Here is a 20332-nt window from a genome sequence, read left to right on the forward strand (position 1 = left end):
TACCACTCTACATACACGCAGACGCACCAACAAAGGAATGCAGGGTTGATCGAAGCAGATTACGATGGCACGCACGCAGAAACAAGCACGGTCAGGCACGGTCGCAGAGGCTGCGAAGGAACGAAACACTAGCGTTGACATCACAACACCGCGGTTTCCGGTCTCCACTCGCATCGTCGCCGTCAGCAGCAGCGCGCGGCATTCGACAGGGGGCGGAGCTACAGCGCAATTTTAACCAACGATTACGTCGCTAATAATTGAAAAAAAAAAATTTACCTACATGGTTTATAAGGTTCCCACATCCGTATATGAGCATCTTATTGAATTCGACAGACTCTTCAGCTTCCCTTTAATAACCTTTGAATGGCTCAAGTCTTAGCGTAAGATTTCTTTTTCTCCTCTCGTTTTATATGACCAACATGTGTGACCATGTCCTAGACTTATATTTAGGTCAAGGAATTGTATTCTCGAATCTTTTGGTAGCTCATGCATAAGAGAGAGCCCATCGTGTGCCTCCTGGAACATGTTTAACATTCCCTTGATGGTAGTAGCGCTAAGCTTGCTATACTCAGTGCATACAAGATACTCATCTACATGGCGGAAGCACCGGATTACACTAGTGACCTTGAGCAAGTCATCTGTCTCCAGCTACAAGAAATAATCCAACATCACAGGTGCTAAGCATGATCCAATAGCAATTCCTTCTTTCTGGACAAAAATATCCCCCTATTATTCGATTAAAGCAGAGTCTAGGTACGTTCTCAGGAGGTACAAAAAGCTGTCCACAGTACATTTGCAAATGTCTTGACACAATCTTCAACTGTCTTCAGTGTCTTTTCCTTCGGTATGTTATAATATAGTTCTGTGGTTTCAGCGGAGACTTATTTAGGAAATCAAGAACTTGCTGCGAGTTTGAACAGGTCACCGACTGAGAGGACTGAGAGCCAGGTTTTGAAATGATTAGCAAGGGCATGTTGACAGCTTCCTTTATCTTCAGCTCTTGTTCTGAATGGTTGACCCTCTTTATAGGTCTTGACCAAAAAGAATGACCAAATACTGTAGTCAATGTCTTGCATTCTTTGAGGTCCTTTTCTGGTTCTGCGAGTTCCGTATCATGGCATTCCTTCTCTGCCTTTTCCTTTGGCTGCCCTATTTTATTTCTTTCTAAACTGCTCTTTTCAAAGTTCTTCAACATAGCTTGCATGGCCAAGGTTTTGCAATCTTCGGCATTAAATATTACGAAGGCGCTTGTTTTGTCTGACAGTAGAAGCCCGAGGTTCTCATTTTTCAGAAACATCACAACCTTTCTTGTACCAATTGTTCTATGGTAATGAAACTCCTTCCTTTCCCCTGCTCTTACGGCTTCTTTTATTCACTCAACCTTTCCTTGCTCTGGAGCCCCGTGGGCAATGCTTCACGCAATTGCCAAATACTCTGTTGGTGTCACTTTTGGCTGAACTGCGTATTTAGGTCCTTTCTGTACAGCTTGTAGGACTTGACGAGGAAGATCTTGCCTTGCGAGGTTGATCACACTATTTTTCTCGGCCGTACTACATTTTTTCTTCCTTGGCAGGGCTATGAAATACAATTTCCACAGCACTTGTGCTTTTTCTTCACCTGAATAATATAAACACCTGGTCATTGTTCTTGTATGCCGAGGGTCCAGTGTCAACTCACAGACAGCAACAATGTGGTGCCTGAAGAAACGTATTTGCCTCCAGGTTTTCGCTTGAAGAATCTTGCACACTTGCCTTGAAGTCTTCTCCGATGGTGCCATTTTTCCAAAAAGCTGTACCAGTACTGTAGTGCATAGCTCATTTGAAACAGCTCATGTGAGGATCCGCGCTCCGAGTCTGGCTCCTGCAATCTTGTAGACAAATTGGTCTACCCGTAAAAAATGCGGGACGTTATTAGCACTTGGGCCTGATGTACACAAAATAATATTTACTTTAATATTTTAATAGCGCAAGAAAAATGAATACGCACCAACTAGCCCAATTCATAGCTCTTCTAAATGTTGCTTGTCAGCCTGCGCTGCTTGAAGTTTGTTGCTGCTTCTGCACTAACTCTAATGGTACATCATCATTATTAAAGTGCTTATGTATCCCACAAAAAGTACACTCAGGTAAAGCCTCTCCCCCACCTCATCCTCCTGTTGTGTCTGCGGAATTTTACAAATCTTGCAGTGCACAAGTTGGCAGGTATGTTATTATCACTGATTAGATGCTGCAAGATTACTGGCTGCAATTTTCTGCAAACCTTTTTTCACAGACGGTACCAGTTTAATAACATATTGGATATATCAATGAACAGCGACAGCACCACAAAAATTTGTGTGGTTTAGAGTAAAATAAACTGCTTACAACAACGTTCCATGCCACACTATCAGTTATAATAATTAAACCTGGCTACTGGGCATCTGTGCTGAAAGAAAGAAGAATGCAACATCCTGGAAAAAATGTGCGAGCCGCCCGGGACACCTTTGCCACCTTCGAAACAGACGGGGAGATGGGACGGAGGTGCAGCATGTGTGCCGGGCAGCGTGCAGAGGGCACAGCGCATGCAGCAATGTGCGGTGGCTAGCGCCTTTCTTTTCCAGAATTTTTTTTATTCTTTTACCTCTTGGAACAGACACACAGTAGCCAGAATTATTTGATATAACTGATAACGCCACGCGGAACCAATATAGCAGGCACGTTCAATTTACCATAGAACACACAAACGTTCAAGGTGCTCGGGCTGCTCATTGTTATATCCGAGTAATTTTATAAGTGGGTTCGACTGTACTTCTTTCCCTCTAATAAAAATGTTTGATATTGGTCCCCTCAGTCTCTCCTTTTTTTTTTTCTTTTTCCGTACAACCCATTTAAGAGAGTTATTGGTTCTATCAATGCAACTTTTTTGGTGCCTGAATACTGTTATAGGTTGGTTCAATTGCACGTGTCCTTCTACCAAACAATAATAGTTAGTAGTGGTGCCTGTTCAGCTTACTTCATCCTTGATTTTTTTTTTTTTTGCATTTCCTGAACCAGCATTTTTTTTTAACTTCTTTCCTTTAGCAGCCAGAGCAAGAAGAGCAAGAAGTTCTTCATGACCCAGTACAGATGTTACGTGGTCACAATTAACCGCTGGCGAGCACCAGTTGACCTACCTTACAAAGGACGGTGGCGTCGTCCACAGTCACTCCTGCAGAAGCCATCACCTCTGCCGCTGTGATGTCCTGCTGCACTTCTTCGACCGCCTGCACCACCGTGCCATGAAACTCAACTTCCTCCATGTCCTCGTCGGGCACCAAGATGGTCTCGACAGCATCGGTTGCTTCCAGCTCACTTGATGCGGCTTCCATCACCTCTGCAGCCACTTCAAGGGCCTCATCAGGTACCACTTCACCGGGAATCACATCATCAGGCGCCACTTCGTGAACCAGAATTTCACCATCATCTTGGCCTTCATTCTTGACTAGCACACTGGCCGATATCTGAGCCAGCAGGGTCTGTGGGCTTGGCTGGCCAGACATGCTCCAGGGCACTGCACATTCAGCAAAGAGTCTCAGTCAAGCAGCACAAGCAGCGGCAACAGTGTGTGCACCACTCGCCCCACAGTGGAATACGCTGATGCAGTCATAACTAGAGTCACTGTTCAGCACTCTTACCAATACTTTCAAGAGCTAACGGTTCATATCATGGTGACAAATGTCAGCATTTATCTCCAGTAAACACAAATTGACGGTCACCACAAACCGAAAAAGGTTACGGCTCACTCTTTTGATTGACACACATGCCATCCAAATTGTCATAGAGACAAAAGCACTCTTTCTCATGACTTTTGTATTCCCTGCGGGGCTTTTAACTCTAATATTTTAATCAATATCCCTTCAACATTATTCATGTCCATACTACAAAACTGCTTCCAGGGACGCAACAGTTGCACAAAACATGCTTTCTTCTAAGACAATAGTTTCAAGCATCTTTTCATATGCACAATCATGCAAATCTTGTTGACAGGCTTCCATTGAAGCCAACATCACATTTTTTTTGTTCCTGTAAGCACGCACTGTGTGCACAAAGCCAGAATAGGAGTAAAGCTGAACACAAGACATCCTTGATTATCAGGGCTTCAGGAGAGCCTCATTGTGACAAGAACGTAGGCAGGGAGTGAGTGAGTGACGAAACTTTGTTGTGACTAAAATAAATTAAGAATGCCCACATATAAAGCAACAAAAAGAAAACCAGGGCCTAGTCTCACATATGATCAGGTAGATAAGAGGCCATACCTATTGTTATATATCTGCAATTCTTGTACTGCTCATAACGATGATGCCTGTAACTGTGTAGATTGTATGCTGCTACCTAGTTCCCATGGAATGTGTAAATTAGGTATTGGGAGTGGCTTCAATCATAAACAATAGCGTTTCGTGCTTACTGCAGTAGACTTTAGCAATCCAAACAAAATTTGCACTCATAAGAGTGGATGTGACTGCAAAGCCCTAATAGCAAACACTGGCATTTTCACAATGTAATGAAAAATCAGCTGGATGCTTTCTGGATATGCCTATACAGTGCTCATTTAGTGGGACAATATAAGCGCAGAAAAAATCAAAAGTGTGTTGAACTACAGAAGCTCCCACAATACCCTACTTTTTATACACATGGCGAATAAATGACAGCACACCAGAAATTGTGTTAAACAGATAATGACAATGTTAGGCTGAACATTGGCAAAATATAGATTGTATTCGTTGTGCCACAGTTTTCTCTTATTTTTTTTTCAGCTAGCATTAAACTGTATTTCATGGTTGTCACTATCACCAACTAGTCCAATGAAGTGTACACACTGAATAGTTTCCATAATCATGTCGACATCATGCAGCCAACATAGTAAAACCATTTAATTAACGCTGAACATTTAAACAACCTTTAATATGTGTGCCAGACAAATTATTTAGATTTTGTTAGCACTGAAACAACACATATGCAGATACCTCCTTCGTAGTTATAAAAGTGGGAAAAAAAATGAGACAGCAGCAGAAGAGGGGACAGGCGCTTATTAAAAATGCAATGGCATTATAAAAAGTGTGTACATTACGTACAACAGTGCACACATATGTGCATTGTTTCCCACAGAAACTGACAGGAGCGTGCGAATAGCGATTTCTGAGACTGAAACAAATAATGCCAGAATCAAATCGAACCTGGAATAGTTTCACAATAATGAACAGCCATTGTCACAATTAATATAAAATGATGTCACATCCTGGTATTCTAAAAGTTAGCATGTTTCTGCCATTCCATGGTACGTTATGAACCATTGTTTAATAAAAGCACTAAATGGAGCATTAGGAGCAGACAAGTAGCTTCATTGCATACACAGTACTCATCAGAGTGGGAATGATCGCCATATAGCCTGTAAAGTATGGGTACCTAAGCAACGTAGCCTGTGCCGCTACACAAGTTCTCACATTTTATGCCTGTACAATGCGCGAGGGGATGAAAATTTACTATACTTTTGCTCCAATTTTATCTTTAATTGTGCGCAGTTAACATTTTGAAATATTAAAAAGGTATCAACAAAGTACTGACACCTATGAATAGTGACTACTCGATTTGAAGACCGAATCGAATAGAACACTATTCGATTCGTTATTTGAAAGTTCTGAATATTAGCACACCCCTAGAAACTGATGATCAGAACAAAAATGATGTTTTCAGCACATGTGACAAACTAGGAAAAGTGTCTGCAGTTGTGCAATGAAGTTTAGAAAATAAACTGCATGCATGGTTCGTGCACAGCTATCACACCATTCACAAACTTCCAGGGAGTGGCAGTTTATGACATTCGTATGTCTTTTGGTGCATTAGGATTGGCATGTCAGTGTATGAATAAGCATCACAGACATCATACGCTGAAAGGAATTCCAGCACTGTCAAATCTGTCTGGTCTAGTGTGGCTACTTCTTAAGACTTGTTGATGAAACCAAGTCTCCTTTTAAACTCGTAGATCAGCTGGCATGTAAAATTATCGAGGCACAATTCACTGAACAAAATAAAAGCATGTACACATCAAGCCTCTCTGATGAGGTGGGGACACCACCAAGGATCAAGTGAAGGTACGTAAAAGCTGGGGTGCTCAGCGTAGCGTGTCATTTGTGCCTTTACTTGATGCTTGTCCATAGCACTGTTCCCGCCTGAAAATTAAATAACCGACTGACGATTTACAAAATGGTGAGAACAACGGATGGTTGTCTGATGAAGACCTAGTGATAAACATGTTCTAAAGGTGTTTATTTGGCAGAGCTCGGAGCAGCGCAACGTCGACGGGCAGGGCAGTCACAGCTTCCAAGCACGAGAGCCGTTGCTGAGCAGGAGCGCTCGACCCACTAGCGTCTCTTCGCTACCATCATCTCCCGGGAGCAAGAAGGGAGCCGTCCGGCGACCTAACAGCTCGTCACGATGAGCGGGTCGTAGTAACGCTTTCAACGGTCGACATGGACAATGTCTCATCCACGGCGGCGCATGTCTGAAGGTGGCTCAACTGGTTCTATGACATAGCTCACAGGAGATGCGCGTTCGAGAACACGATAAGGGCCTTCATACTTAGGGACCAGTTTTGATGTGAGGCCAGGGGCAGTTAAAGGACCTGAGAGCCACACAAGCGCTCCCGGATCGAAGGTGACCGTGGCAGTGGCGTCACCGCGAGTGCTCCTCTGGCGCTCTTGATCAGCGGAAGTAAAGTCCCGTGCGAGGTCGCGGCACTCTTCTGCATGTCTGACCGTGGAAGAAATAGGCATGCACTCGGATGTGTCCGGTCGGTACGGAAGAATGATGTCGATGGTGTGCGAAGGGTGTCGACCATACAGCAAGAAAGAGGGTGAAAATCCAGTGGTGCTCTGCGTAGTGGTATTATACACGTAGGTGACGAATGGCAGAACGGCGTCCCAGTTCGTGTTGTCGGAGGCAACGTACATTGAAAGCATGTCGCCGAGCGTACGGTTGAAGCGTTCTGTAAGGCCATTCGTTTGAGGGTGGTACGCCGTCGTCGTATGATGAACGACGTGGCACCCTTTGAGAATCGCTTCAACTACTTCCGACAGGAAGACACGTCCGCGATTGCTGTGCAGTTATTGAGGTGGACCATGCCGCAGGATGAATCGGCGAAGCAGGAATGATGCAACATCGCGCGCTGTAGCTGCTGGGAGAGCGGCGGTTTCAGCATATCGTGTAAGGTGATCTACTCTCACAATGGCCCAGCGGTTACCAGCCGACGTCAGGGGAAGTGGCCCATACAAATCGATGCCAACGCGCCCGAACGGCCGGGTAGGGCAGGGTAGAGGCTGCAGACCGGCTGGCGACTGGTGGGGTGAAGATTTTCAGTGCTGGCAGTCGGGGCATGAGGGGACGAACCTTTGAATGTAGTTGTACATTCCTCGCCAGTAGTAGCATCGTCGGAGGCGCCGGTAGGTTTTTAAAAGTCCCGAGTGAGCACACTGTGGATCAGAGTGGAATGATGCGCAGATTTCAGAATGCAGGCTTTGAAGTACAACTAATAACCACTGGCGGCCGTCAGAGGTGTAATTGCGTGGGTGAAGCAGGTCATCGCAAATGGCAAAATGGCGAGCTTGACGGCGCAATGCACGAGTGGTTGGCTGCGATGACGTATCAGCAAGGCAGTCTATGATAGAGGCAATCCAGGGGTCCTTGCGCTGCTCAGAAGCAATGGTCCCAATGTCGATGGAAGAAACGTCAAGCTGGGATATTGCGCAGCAGGCATTGTCGTCTGGCAAGGGAGAACGTGAGAGGGCGTCAGCATCAGCATGCTGGCAACCGTTGCGGTACAGTACGCGGATATCGTAATCCTGTAAACGAAGCGCCCAGCGGGCGAGACGGCCTGAAGGATCATTCAATGACGACAGCCAGCATAGTGCATGGTGGTCCGTGACGACCAAATTGTAGAACATAAAAACAGGGCCGGAACTTGGTAAGCGCCCAGATGATTGCCAGGCCTTCTTTTTTCGTGACGGTGCAATTGGTCTCAGCTTTAGTAAGCATACGGCTTGCATATGCCACAACATATTCAGGAAACCCTTCTTTGCGCTGCGCAAGGACAGCACCAAGGCCAACACCGCTGGCATCTGTGTGTACCTCAATAGGTGCCGTTGGGCCGTAGTGGCGCAAAATGGGAGGAGACGTCAGCAAACGACGGAGCTTAGTGAACGCCTCGTTGCACTCAGACGACCACAAATGGAGAGGTCCATTGCTGCCAAGGAGCTTTGTCAGGGGCGATATGACGGTGGCAAAATTGCAAATGAAGCGCCTGAAGTAAGAACACAAACCTACAAAACTGCACAGTTCTTTGACGGACGTCGGTTTAGGAAATTCAGCTACGGCACGAAGTTTGTCTGGATCGGGGAGGATTCCATCCTTCGAGACGATGTAACCTAGTATCGTGAGCTGCCGCGCTGCAAATCGGCACTTCTTTAGGTTCAGCTGGAGGCCAGCGTTTGCTAAGCACGTCAAAACACGCCGTAGGCATTGAAGGTGCGTGGTGAAGTCAGAGGCAAAAACAACAACGTCGTCGAGATAACATAAGCACGTGTGCCACTTAAACCAGGGAGAACTGTGTCCATCATGCGTTCAAAGGTTGCTTGCGCATTACAAAGTCCAAACGGCATGACGTTAAATTCGTATAAGCCGTCAGGTGTGATAAAGGCTGTCTTCAGCCTATCGACGTCAGCCATGGGTACTTGCCAATAGCCGGAGCGTAAATCTAGAGATGAAAAGAATTCTGCTCCTTGTAGGCTATCGATGGCGTCATCGATTCGCCGCAGCGGGTATACATCTTTGCGAGTGATCTTGTTCAGGCGCCGATAGTCTACACAGAACCGTACCGAGCCGTCTTTTTTCGTAACAAGGACGACAGGAGATGCCCATGGACTGTTCGAGGGTCGGATCACTTCGCGGCGAAGCATATCGTCCACTTGCTCATTAATCTCATGACATTCTGTGGCAGAGCCGCGATATGGTCGTTGCCGCAATGGCGGTTGGGAGCCAGTATCAATATGGTGCGTGACAGCAGACGCCCAGCCCAGGGAAGGTTGCCCGACATCAAAAGAAGAACGAAATTCTTCTAAGATGCGCTGAAGCTGCGAACGCTGAGGTGGGGTGAGGCCATCAGCAATAGATGAATCGAACACACCTGTGGGCAAAGGGTCCGACGTAGAGAGAGAACCGAGCGTGTTGTAACTGGCGCAGGACGTGTCTTCGGGAACATCCGTAATTTGTACGGCATCAATCACTTCCACGTGGCCAAGACATTCGCCTTGAAGCAGCATCACAGGGTATGAGAAGGGGTTACAGACAAAAATAGCTGTGGAGCCCTGTTTGACGTTCACAGTCGCAAAAGGCAGCAGCAGACCTTTTGGAGTATAAAAGTGGCCCGACGGAGAAAGTAGTGCGATGGCGTCAGAGAGGCTGCTGCAATGCATTAATTCAATCACTGACGAGTTGGGAGGAACGTTTGTGTCGTGCCTGACGAGTAGTTTGTTCGCAAAAGAAGCATTATCGGCAAGCGTCGTATCTGAGATCGGCGACAGTTCTAGTTCGGCCCGTTCGCAATGAATGACGGCATCGTGGCGGGCGAGAAAGTCCCACCCCAGGATAACTTCATGGGAGCACGAGGAAATCACAATAAATTCGACGGCGTATACAACGTCCTCGATGAGAACATGAGCGGTGCACGCCGCAATTGGGTGAATACGCTGTGCGCCTGCTGTTCGGAGTGCAAGTCCAGCAATGGGTGTCGTAACCTTTCGAAGGAAGCGACAAAGCTTTGCGTTCATGACTGATACAGCGGCTCCGGTATCCACGAGGGCATATGTGCACACACCATCAACTAACACGTCTATCACATTGGTCGGGCTACGTTGAGGACTTCCGCATTTCGATGGGGTCGCAGCCCTTGCCTCATGGACTACGACGATTAGTTTTCCTCATCCCGAGCTTCGGGACAAGGCCACATCGGTGATGGGGAGCGTCGGCGTGGAGAAGTTGAGCGGCAGATGTTGGCGGACCGGCGGAATGGTGGTGACGCAGCCCGAGGTTCGTCGTCGTAATAAGGGCGCGGAGAACCCGCCATAGAACTTCGCCCATATGGTGTAGCGCTAGGTGACTGCACGCGACTACAGTGGCGTGCGACGTGGCCTGCATAGCCGCACGCAAAACATATCGGTTGATTGTCCGCTGTACACCACCGAGTCATTGTGGCAGGTCCCATCCACGTGGAAGGACGCGTTGGACGTGGCGGCTGGTGAAGTGATTGCATAGCAGGCTGCTGTCGGGGCATAGCGAGGACTTCGGCGTACGTGAGAGGTCCCCATTGAGGGAGTTGTTGAGTCTGGGTGACGACTTCCGCGTAGCTGAGTGCTACAGCTGTCGGGATCTGTTGGGGCCTGGCCATGACTTCGGCGTAGCTGTGAGGTGCAGCCGCAGGAACACGCTGGTGGTGCTCAGGCAAAACCTCATGCAGTTCTTGCGCTATGACGCGGTGGAGCGGAGGCGCAAAACTTGGCGTAGGCGCGTGTACCGACTGCGGCTGTGCAAAATCCATCAACGAGAGTTGCCGGGCGACTTCCTCTTTGACAAATGCCTTCATTTCTGCGAGCAACGCTGCCTGGTTGGACATGGCAGCCAAACCAGCGAGGTGTTCATCACGCGGTAGAGATCGATGGGTCAGTGACTGCTGCCTGCGGAGTTCTTCATAGCTCTGACACAGTGTGACAATTTCAGCCGCAGAGCGTGGACTTTTGGCCAGCAACATGTTAAAGGCGTCGTCTTCTATGCCCTTCAGGATGTTTCGGATTCGATCAGACTCCACCATGGTCGAATCGACTTTCCTGCATAGGTCCAGGACATCTTCGATGTAGCTGGTGAATGTTTCGCCTGGCTGTTGAGCTCGTTCCCGCAAACATTGCTCGGCACGCAGCTTGCGAACAGCAGGGCGACCAAATGCATCGGCGAGGGAAGTCTTAAATTTCGACCATGTCTGGAACTCTGCTTGATGGTTGTTATACCACAGGCTGGCCACTCCAGTGAGGTAGAACAGAACATGGCTCAGTTTGGCCGCTTCGTCCCACTTGTTATGGTCACCTACCCTGTCGTACGCCGTGAGCCATTCGTCCACGTCAGTGTCGTCCGCTCCAGTGTAGATAGGAGGGTCGCGATGACGAGGCACCCCGGGACACACAGTGGGTGCAGGAGGAGGCGTATGCTGGGAGGCGTCTTGGGGCATGGTAGATGGTAGGGTATGCACTCTTAGAAAAATTTACACCCTTTGGGGCGTATCTTGTCCCACAACAATACTCGTCATCCGTGTTGCCCGCGTTTCCTTTCTTTAACACTGCGAGCCCGGTACTTCCCAGTCACGAACGGCATACGCGTTATCAGTGTGACGCAGCATTCTCGACAGGAAAGTAGCGAGCGCCGAGTTTTCAGGAAAGGAAACGCAAGCAAGGCAGATGACGATTATTGTTGTGGGACAAATATACACCCCAAAGGGTGCAACCGTTTTAAGAGTGTGGGACCAGAGTTCCAGGATGATCGTCTGAGGGTACCCCGCACCTCCACCAATTCTAAAGGTGTTTATTTGGCAGAGCTCGGAGCAGCGCAACGTCGACGGGCAGGGCAGTCACAGCTTCCAAGCACGAGAGCCGTTGCTGAGCAGGAGCACTCGACCCACTGGCGTTTAGAGCCAGTAGCGCTGAACCCACTAGCGTCTCTCTTCGCTACAATGTGACCATTCCTTAGCGGGAAAGCAAGAAAGTGGCATGAGCGGCGACCTCCAGACAAAAGCCTGAACTTTGGCTTAAATGAAAGGAGGGTTTCCTTCGTTTGAGCAGTAGCATGAGGCACTACTCTACTGCTTTAAGTAAAGTCAGGCAAAGTCACTGGAGAAACAGTGACTTTGCCTCGCTGAACCTGGACTGTTTTCGCTTCTTACGCTTAACCATCGACTGCTTACCTAGAGATCTGCAATGACAGGTTCTAGCAAAAAATCCGAAAATGCTTGAAGTGCTCTTCGAGCTACTAAAGCTATTTCTGAATTCCTGGACTGAACAAAGCTACAAGATCAGACAAGACTTCGCAGGGACGCCAAGCATGAATCGCTTGGGCGAGAAGTGCCCATCAGTGTTGTAAGGTGTCAGCTCTAACTTTGGCACAAGCATTGCAAGTCCTAAAACCTAGAGTCAAAATATGAAGAGCAGGAAGAAGCAGAGGAAAATTCTAAACATGTCTCTATAGCGAATGAGATAGTCCAACTTGTATCATCAAGTTTATTAAAAAAAAAAGCATGTACAACTCTAAGTGAATGGCGAGACTGTGCAAGCTCTTGTAGACAGTGAAGCGTCGATTTCAATTATAAAAAAAAGCAGAGCCAAAGCAGAGAACATATTTACAAGAAAAACAGTTGTTGTGCGAGGCTTCACTGGGTGTGACAGAGAACACTGCGAATGGATACACCCAAAACTTAAGTACCAGTGACGAACTACAGAAATACTGACACTGGTTATAGACGGCACTGAGTATAACTTTCTACTCTCCCATCCAGACATGAAGTTGCTCAAGCTTAACATACACTGGGATGACACTGTGCCTGTAAGCCAAGATGTGCATGAACCGCAACTTGTGGGAAAGGAGAAGGAAATTTACATTGTGAAGAAAGAAGATGACAATCATATAATATATCACGAATTATACTGTTGTGAAGGTTATCCTTCAGTTACTACAAAGTTTGAAGTTCCATTTCAATTACATGACACAAGTGTACTACGAAAGAAACCTTACAACCTCACCAGAGAAAAGAAGGCCTGCCTGAAAGAAGAGCTTGTGAAGATGTTAGATGCAGGTATTACCCTTCCACCTGTTTACCATATGCATCGCCGATGACAACAGCACCCAAGAAAGACAGAAGCCTCTGACTCTGCATGGACTATAGAGCAATTAACCAGACACAGCTCATTCCATTCCTTATGCCTAGAATAGATGGAATTATTGACAACACAGGTGGATGTACTTCGTTTTCTAGGATAGACCTTCGTAAAGGCTTTAGGCAAGTATGAATTCCAATAGAATACGAAGCATTATACAGCTTTCATAACTCAGTTTGACATCTACATATACAACCACTTCCCTTTTGGAAGGAAGAACTCGCCCAGCTGGTTTCAGAAAATCATGAATACAGTTATGGATCCATTCATTTGCCACTTCAGCAATGTCTACATGGAGATTATTGTTATGTATTCTAAAAGCAAGCGTCTTCATGAACAACACCTGGCACACATCCTCGCAGCTTTGTCAAAAGCCAAGTTAATTGTAAGAGTGAATTCTTCAAGAACAAGCTAACCTTCTTAGGCAGAGTACTGGAGTGCACTACAAAGAACAGAAAGGAAGAATCAGTGGCACGCATAGGAAAACTTGTGAAACCTTTTCGTGTTCACTTGCTACGCATGTTCATAGGTTCGGCAGGACATTTTAGAGCAGTTATCCAAGACTGTGCTCTCAAAACTAGGTGTCCGACTAGACCAACACATAAAGACGTACCATTCAGTTGGACGGGCGACTGCAAGGTGGCCTACGAGGATCTAGTACAAGTTATCTCACTTGATCCAGTCCTCAGACTTTCAGACTTTGCTCTGCCATTTGAGTTCAACACAGATGCCTTGCACAACAGAACGGGAGTGATACTACAACAGTAAGACGCAAGCCAGCCAAATAATCGCCAACTAAGCATAATTGCCTACTATTGCTACACATTTAACAAAGCGGAGGTGAACTACATGATGACAGAAAAGGAAGCTCTAACAGTTTTAAAGGCAATTTAGTACTTCCATTCCTACTTAGAAGGTACCAGAGTCAAGTTGTACACAGATCCTGAGGCGGTCACCCGCCTTTTTAAAATGGCAGAGTGAAAAGGAAAATTCACCCGGTGAGTCAGTGAGCTGCAATAGTTAGACTTTGAAGTAAAACACCGTCCAGGAGCTTCTATGAAAGATACAGTCGTAGTGTCCAGATTGGGGGTCATATTTGTTGATGTGCAACACGAAACAATAGGTGCCGCCAAAATTTGGGAAGAAACAGAACCTTTACAACAGGCACCGGTATAATTGCAGTACCTCCCACGCAGGTTCCAAAAATTCTGGACCTTTACCACAATAGTCCCCATCCAGGTAGTCATGATGGTTTTTGGCAGACCTACTGTAAGCTGACGAAAAGGTTCATATGGCTCACATGAAAGGAGACACGAAAAGATACATGCAGTCATGTCACAAATGCCAGATGAATAAAGTGAAGCTTAAACAACCAACTCAACAGATGATGTTACCAAAGCACTTGAGCACACAATTTGAAGTTATTCACATGGACTTGGCTGAACTTGGGAAAAAAATCTGAAGGCGTCAAGAAAGCTTAAGCATTCCTGCTGTGTGTGGATGACTGCACCAGGATGGTGGCAGCAAAACCAGGGAAGGAGGATGCCGATAGTGTGATCTTCCTTTTAAGCCGAAAGATATTTGACAATGTGAAAACATTAGTGTCAGACAATGGGCCTGCCTTTCGGTGCCATCAACTTAAGGAATGGGCCAAGTGACATTAAGTTATGCTCAAGGTCAGAGCACCGTATCACCCAGCAGCTAATGGGCTAGCTGAGCAAGCTACATCAAACAGTACATAAATATGTATCCAGACTTCCCGGGTGTATGATTTAAAGCGGCTGTCGCTCATCATAACAGCTCCTGTACAACAGCTCTGAGATGCACATCACTCTTTGCTGACACTGGGAATCCAACATATTTACCAGTCGACACGTCTCTAGGAGTTCAAGCAGTGCTGCAACTGACAGAAGAAACAAAGAGAGCAAAGTACTATGAAAGAATGAAAAGGAGTTTTGACAAAAAACTAAACATAGCGATACAAAGATTAGAGGTACTAGTTGTGCTAGTGAGAATAGGACTATCGAACTCAGGCTCAAATCACAGAGGGCCATTCTCTGTTGTCGAAACAGCAAGCCAACAGGGTATCCTTAAAGACTGTCTGGTATGTAGGCACCAATGGCACCAATGAATCAGCCTCTACAACAAATGTTTTTAAATACCATCCCAGGAAGGATGAACACAAGAGCAAGGGGAGTTAAGAGTGCTCAGGCAGTTGAAAAAAAAACAAGATGGGATTCGTACAAGGTACTGGGGAGCATAGGAGAATAAATAAGCTAGAAATGGCAATATCAAGAGTTATGTCTGTTGATTAAGTGCCGGCTTCTTACATATCTGTGTACATTCTTAATAAGTACTATTAGGTCATAGCAAGTGCTCAAACTGGGTTTGTTTTTGCAATTTCGTAACCTATAACACCTCATCCAACTGGCCATTTTGACTTCCATATCACTAATACTGCCATTGCTCTATTCGTTCAGTAAGCCTAGTGGTCAGCTAGTTACATTTTCCATTACTGCTTACAGGCATAGGTTTCATATTTAGGCTATTTGACAGAAATCTCGTACTAGTGTCTACCTGTGCAACAGGTACAGCACTTCATCAAGCATGAAGGAATGACGAAGTTGTCTAAACTTCTGGCTTCAAACAGCCGTCAGAGTTTAACCTAAATTAAAATATGGGGTTTTACATGCCAAAACCACAATCTGATTATGAGGCATGCCGTAGTGGGGGACTCCAGAAATTTGGACCGCCTGGGGTTCTTCAATGTGCACCTAAGTCTAAGCACACGGGTGTTTTTGCATTTCGCCCCCATCAAAATGCAGCCACCATGGCCACTTTAATGTTAACATTTACCCTCTCATTTCTGCCAATGTACTCACTTTTTAAAATACATCAAATAGTTGCTAACGGAAAGTGTCAGTGCTCAAAAGCCATCCAAATCTAACAACACACACACTCAGAAGCATTGAGATTTACTTTGTGCACACAATAATACAAAAATGAAGTCAACATAAAACATGTCATTGTGCTAAGGAAATGATGTCTAATTAGCATGCCACCAGATCTGAACCTCAATAAATGATGAAAGAAGCTGTGGTTTCCTTTCTTAAATGAAGCCGTGCCAAACCCATGATTTCCAAGGTTATTACACAGCATCTCCCTTTCTCTCTGTGAAACCATTGATGGCACAAAGCCAGGTGCATCGCACTCTTCATCACATTCCTGTATTCAGGCTTGACCAAGAAAGATTGCACACATGGCTCATGTGAATATATTTCTCTACATGCTTTCCCTTAGCTATTCAAGTACGAGCAGCTACAGTGCAATTGCTCTGTAAAATACAAGGCTCAATTAAAAAAATGGTAATTAGTGGATTAATGTTACCAGGAAGGAATCGCTTTTACAGCAACTCCAGCTATACGATTTCTATGAGGCACTGTTATGCATTCATTTTTGTCACTAGTTCTTGCAAGAGAGCGTAAAACTGGGCAAGTTGGTTAATCTTCATAGTAAAAGCAGCAGAAAAATAATGGCAGCACAAGACAGAGAAGTACACAGCACAGGCACTGAACTAACAATTGACTGGTTTATTGCACACAGGAACGAATAAATATAAACAGCGTGGGCACCCTTACGCTACTGGCATTTACCACATATCAGCCTCCTAGAAATATGTGGTAAATACAAGCTGTACGAGGGTGCGCGCTCAGGCAGTCTGTTTGTATTTATTTTTTCCTCTGTGAAATGAACCAGTCAGTTCAGTGCCTGTGCCGTGTATTTCTGTCTTGTGTTGCTGTTATTTTTGCACTGCTTTTACTAAGATCAATTCAAAGTTGATCAGTCAACAAAGTTGCACTGCATAGCACAACTTGTACTACACTGTGAAGAAAGTGAAGTTTAAAGTGCTTTCTAGGCAACATAAGAATATTAGTATTATTTTTCATGTAATTATTCAATGTATTAGGGGCAGTAAAATGCAAGCTCGAATGTGTTGGCAGCTTTAAAGTAGGTTTAATTTTCTCGATGTTGACGTAGTACAAATTGCTGATGTTTTTCTTTGGCAGCACACCATTGCATATTCCTACATGCTCAGTTGAGCCTAGTTGGCACATCTTGATTAAGGGAATACTTAGCAGCACGACTCAAATAGAACAAAGAGGACAGAGCACTGACAACCAAATGCTTTATTTTTTCGAAGCAGCACAAGGAACACGTGGAAGGCACACGCAAAAGATCTGTATGGCAGAAATCATTTGCTTCTTATGCCAATAATGACAGGGATGCCCTTGCGTCAAAACAGTGAAAGCATCCGGCAGGCATGCTGTTTGTGGGACTTTATCTTACAATTTTTAAATATACAAATTGCAGCCATACCTCTGACAGTGGTGAGACGACTGTAGGGGGATCCTTCTAGTGGAGCTGCATGTTTACGTAGGTGGTCATCGATACATCTTGCAGTGTGCCTGATGTGGCAGCAATTTCACGTAAGTGGAATCTCGTACACAGCATGTGTGTACATTCAACAATTCAATGAATGCGACTGCTCATCATTTTTTTTTTCTTATTCTTGATTCACTCTTCTGCATAATCCGCCAAGCTTGTGCTTGTTGTTAAAGATTACCTTCACTCCAGGTTACACAACAATTTTCACTATGTTATGGGACACACAGTGTACCTAGGGGATAACAGCAGTCCTACAAGACTGCAGCAGTTATTTTCCTACCACCTTTTTGTTTCACTCATTGCAGTTACTGCATGCAACACCAGACAGGACATTGATCAGATAGCCAACATGTTCTAGCATTGAATTTGTGATGAAAGGCTTGTTTTTATCGAGGGCTCACACGAGTCCATGACGGCAGCTCTCAGACATGCTTTTTCTGTACTTCACTTTACAACTTTTGCATGTGCTGACGAAAACAACACAAGACCTTTCCTTGAGCAAGGCACTTAGCTCCAGAACAAATGACAAGGTTAAACACCAATCTCCAAATCTAAATATTTTATGCTGTAAGTGGCTGTTCCATCACCAAAACAAATTAAATCATTTCCTCTGTGAAGGCATCGAAAATTCATTCAACGTTGTGCTGCTGGTCACATTGATAGGGGAGAAAAATTAAGTTTGGCAATGTTACTGTCGCCTATTGTAGGAAAATTATAAAGCGTCCGTCAAACCACAAGGTACTTGTGGTTCATTCTGTGTCGCACTGTTCAAGCCTGGTTTTTACCATAAATAAATGCGCGACAATCACAGATTATCTACCTGTTCAAGCACACAATATTTAGGAATAACATTCAGGTTGGGTATGTACGTGCAGCTGCACGGTAGAATTTTCTTCGTGACCAAAACGCATTCGCCATGCGTCGTAATCAAACACCAACTTGCATAGTCTAGTTGCATTCGTTTTTCTTCGTGTGGCGAGTGGAGAAATTCGCGTGTGTGATTGACGCGTTAAAAGAAGACATATTTTTTTTTCTACGATGACATCGCACCGAACACCGAAAGCATGCGAGCATCGTCACCGCGACTGCAAGGCAGCGCTTCCTCTGCGCACATGCTTAGGCTTAACAAGAGCCAAAATCCAAACTCTGCTGTCTTCACAAATCTCGATCACCTGCAGTCACTTCAACTGAAACCGATCCCGCGGAAACGAAGTTTAAAAACGCGGCTACCACGTCGCGAAGCTCTGCTGTGCTCAATGCTGGTGATTGTGGCAAATCTTCCTATGAATGGAGCGCTACAGAGATCTGTTAGTCTTTATCTAGCCTGGGTACATTCTGACAATACTGCGCACTAGTAACGCTGCAAAACGCCCAGATCCCACGCAAAATTATTTGAATGAAAACAACAATGGGCCATCATCTCGGCAGAGCAGGGAGGTGGGTAGGGCGAAAAAAGGCCTCGCCCGGTAGTTTTCTCGCCCTACCACCGGTACCTTTGCACAACTAAAATTTAGGACAAAAGTCGCAGCACTCACCTCAGCTTAAAAATCTAACTAAAACCTCCGAGGATGACAGCGAGACTCTAAAGAAAGCGAAGAGTGCGCTACCGACAAAAATGCAGCAACCAGTGTGGCTACCACCTTTCCAGGCCTAAATTTGTCGTGAAACCCAACAATGCCCTTTGGTCGAAACAGGCGTGTAGAGTCGGTCAACTTGATCAGGGCCCGGATTATAGTAGTTTCGTACTCACAATTAAAAAGAAAATAAAGAAAATTATAGTATTAAGAGAGTTTGCAGGTTGAGAACCACGATCCTGTGAAAATTCCCATACGTAGATTATTTAATCATTTTTTTTATTGAACATGTCGGATTTCACGCAGAAAATGAAAGGGAAGTCCGTCGAGCATAGAGTTTCTAAATAAATACCCTAGAGGGAAATGTGGCGCTAGTGTCTATGGGGGTTCTCATGAGCGTTGCCTCAACCTACATGGGAATGATAATGATGGGGAGTACAGGCTTCGGATTGACTTCGATCTTTAGACTAGTGGCGTTTGCTTCTGGCGCAGTAAACAAAGCTATACTCAAATATTATCGCGTAAAATCTAATTCTATTCCTGCAGTATGTTATGTAATGTACTACACGCTACGTAAACTTTGTATGAATTTGAGATGAAAGTATGGTTTACTATGGTTTGTCACCAGGACACACCAGGGTATGCATACTTGTGCGATTCTGTTCTCAATTTAACGCCAAAGAATAATTATTTATTCATTTTTGTAACAGCAAAACAACCGTGCATATACTTATATAAAAATACTCACCAAGTATTTCTGGAAATAAAAATGTTGTATTGTGACAAAGCGTTGCGCCCTTGAGCGGAATGCTAAAAGTGTCGTCTGCTACGACGCCTGCTCGCTGCAAACGCGAGACTTTTCTCGCAGACGACAGGCACTTGCGAACTCTCTTGCTCTTTCGAAAAGGTTGCGTCGGCTGTCACGATTGCAGAACGTCTTCAAGTACTTTTAAGCACATCTGCTGCAGTGCTAGCTAGGACGCTAGTGGCCTCCTACGAGTATGCTTCATCATATTTTATATTGGCGTACCGCTTCCGAAGCGTTACAGCGTGGCTTTGCGGGTACCCATTGTGCGACACTAGACTACAGCTCGGAAGCAGCTATCTTTCCTACCACAAGTAAGTTTGTGTTCTCAAAGTCCTAAAACACGCATGTCAATGAGCACATGAACGAGCACATAATGAAGCCCTCAATAAAATTTGATTTTCAAGCCACTAGAAGTACAACTGTATATGTCTTGTATTAGTAGTGCCTTCTTTGTCCTATTCTGAAGTTTCATAAAGCACGCAACGCTATAGTGTCAACCTAACACACTTAACCAACCAAGGTCCA

At 45.3% G+C, this 20332-nt stretch overlaps 1 protein-coding gene across 2 annotated transcripts in view; it reads right to left on the reverse strand.

The window, feature by feature from the left end:
• Window positions 1-19120, reverse strand: part of LOC135920896 (zinc finger protein 883-like) — a 59971-nt gene extending 40851 nt beyond the window's left edge. The window contains exons 1-3 of one of the 2 annotated variants that reach the window (XM_065455155.2): window positions 18961-19117; window positions 17357-17445; window positions 3152-3528 (exon numbers count right to left, since the gene is read on the reverse strand). In XM_065455155.2, coding sequence (XP_065311227.1) covers window positions 3152-3517 — 366 coding nt within the window. In that variant the 5' untranslated portion in view covers window positions 3518-3528; window positions 17357-17445; window positions 18961-19117. Of the gene's footprint in view, window positions 1-3151; window positions 3529-17356; window positions 17446-18960 lie in introns of both variants that reach the window. The other variant, XM_065455156.1, reaches the window with a different exon arrangement.
• Between the last annotated feature and the right edge of the window lie 1212 nt (window positions 19121-20332).

This window comes from Dermacentor albipictus, chromosome 1 (genome assembly GCF_038994185.2).
Source record: "Dermacentor albipictus isolate Rhodes 1998 colony chromosome 1, USDA_Dalb.pri_finalv2, whole genome shotgun sequence".
NCBI classification, from domain to species: domain Eukaryota; kingdom Metazoa; phylum Arthropoda; class Arachnida; order Ixodida; family Ixodidae; genus Dermacentor; species Dermacentor albipictus.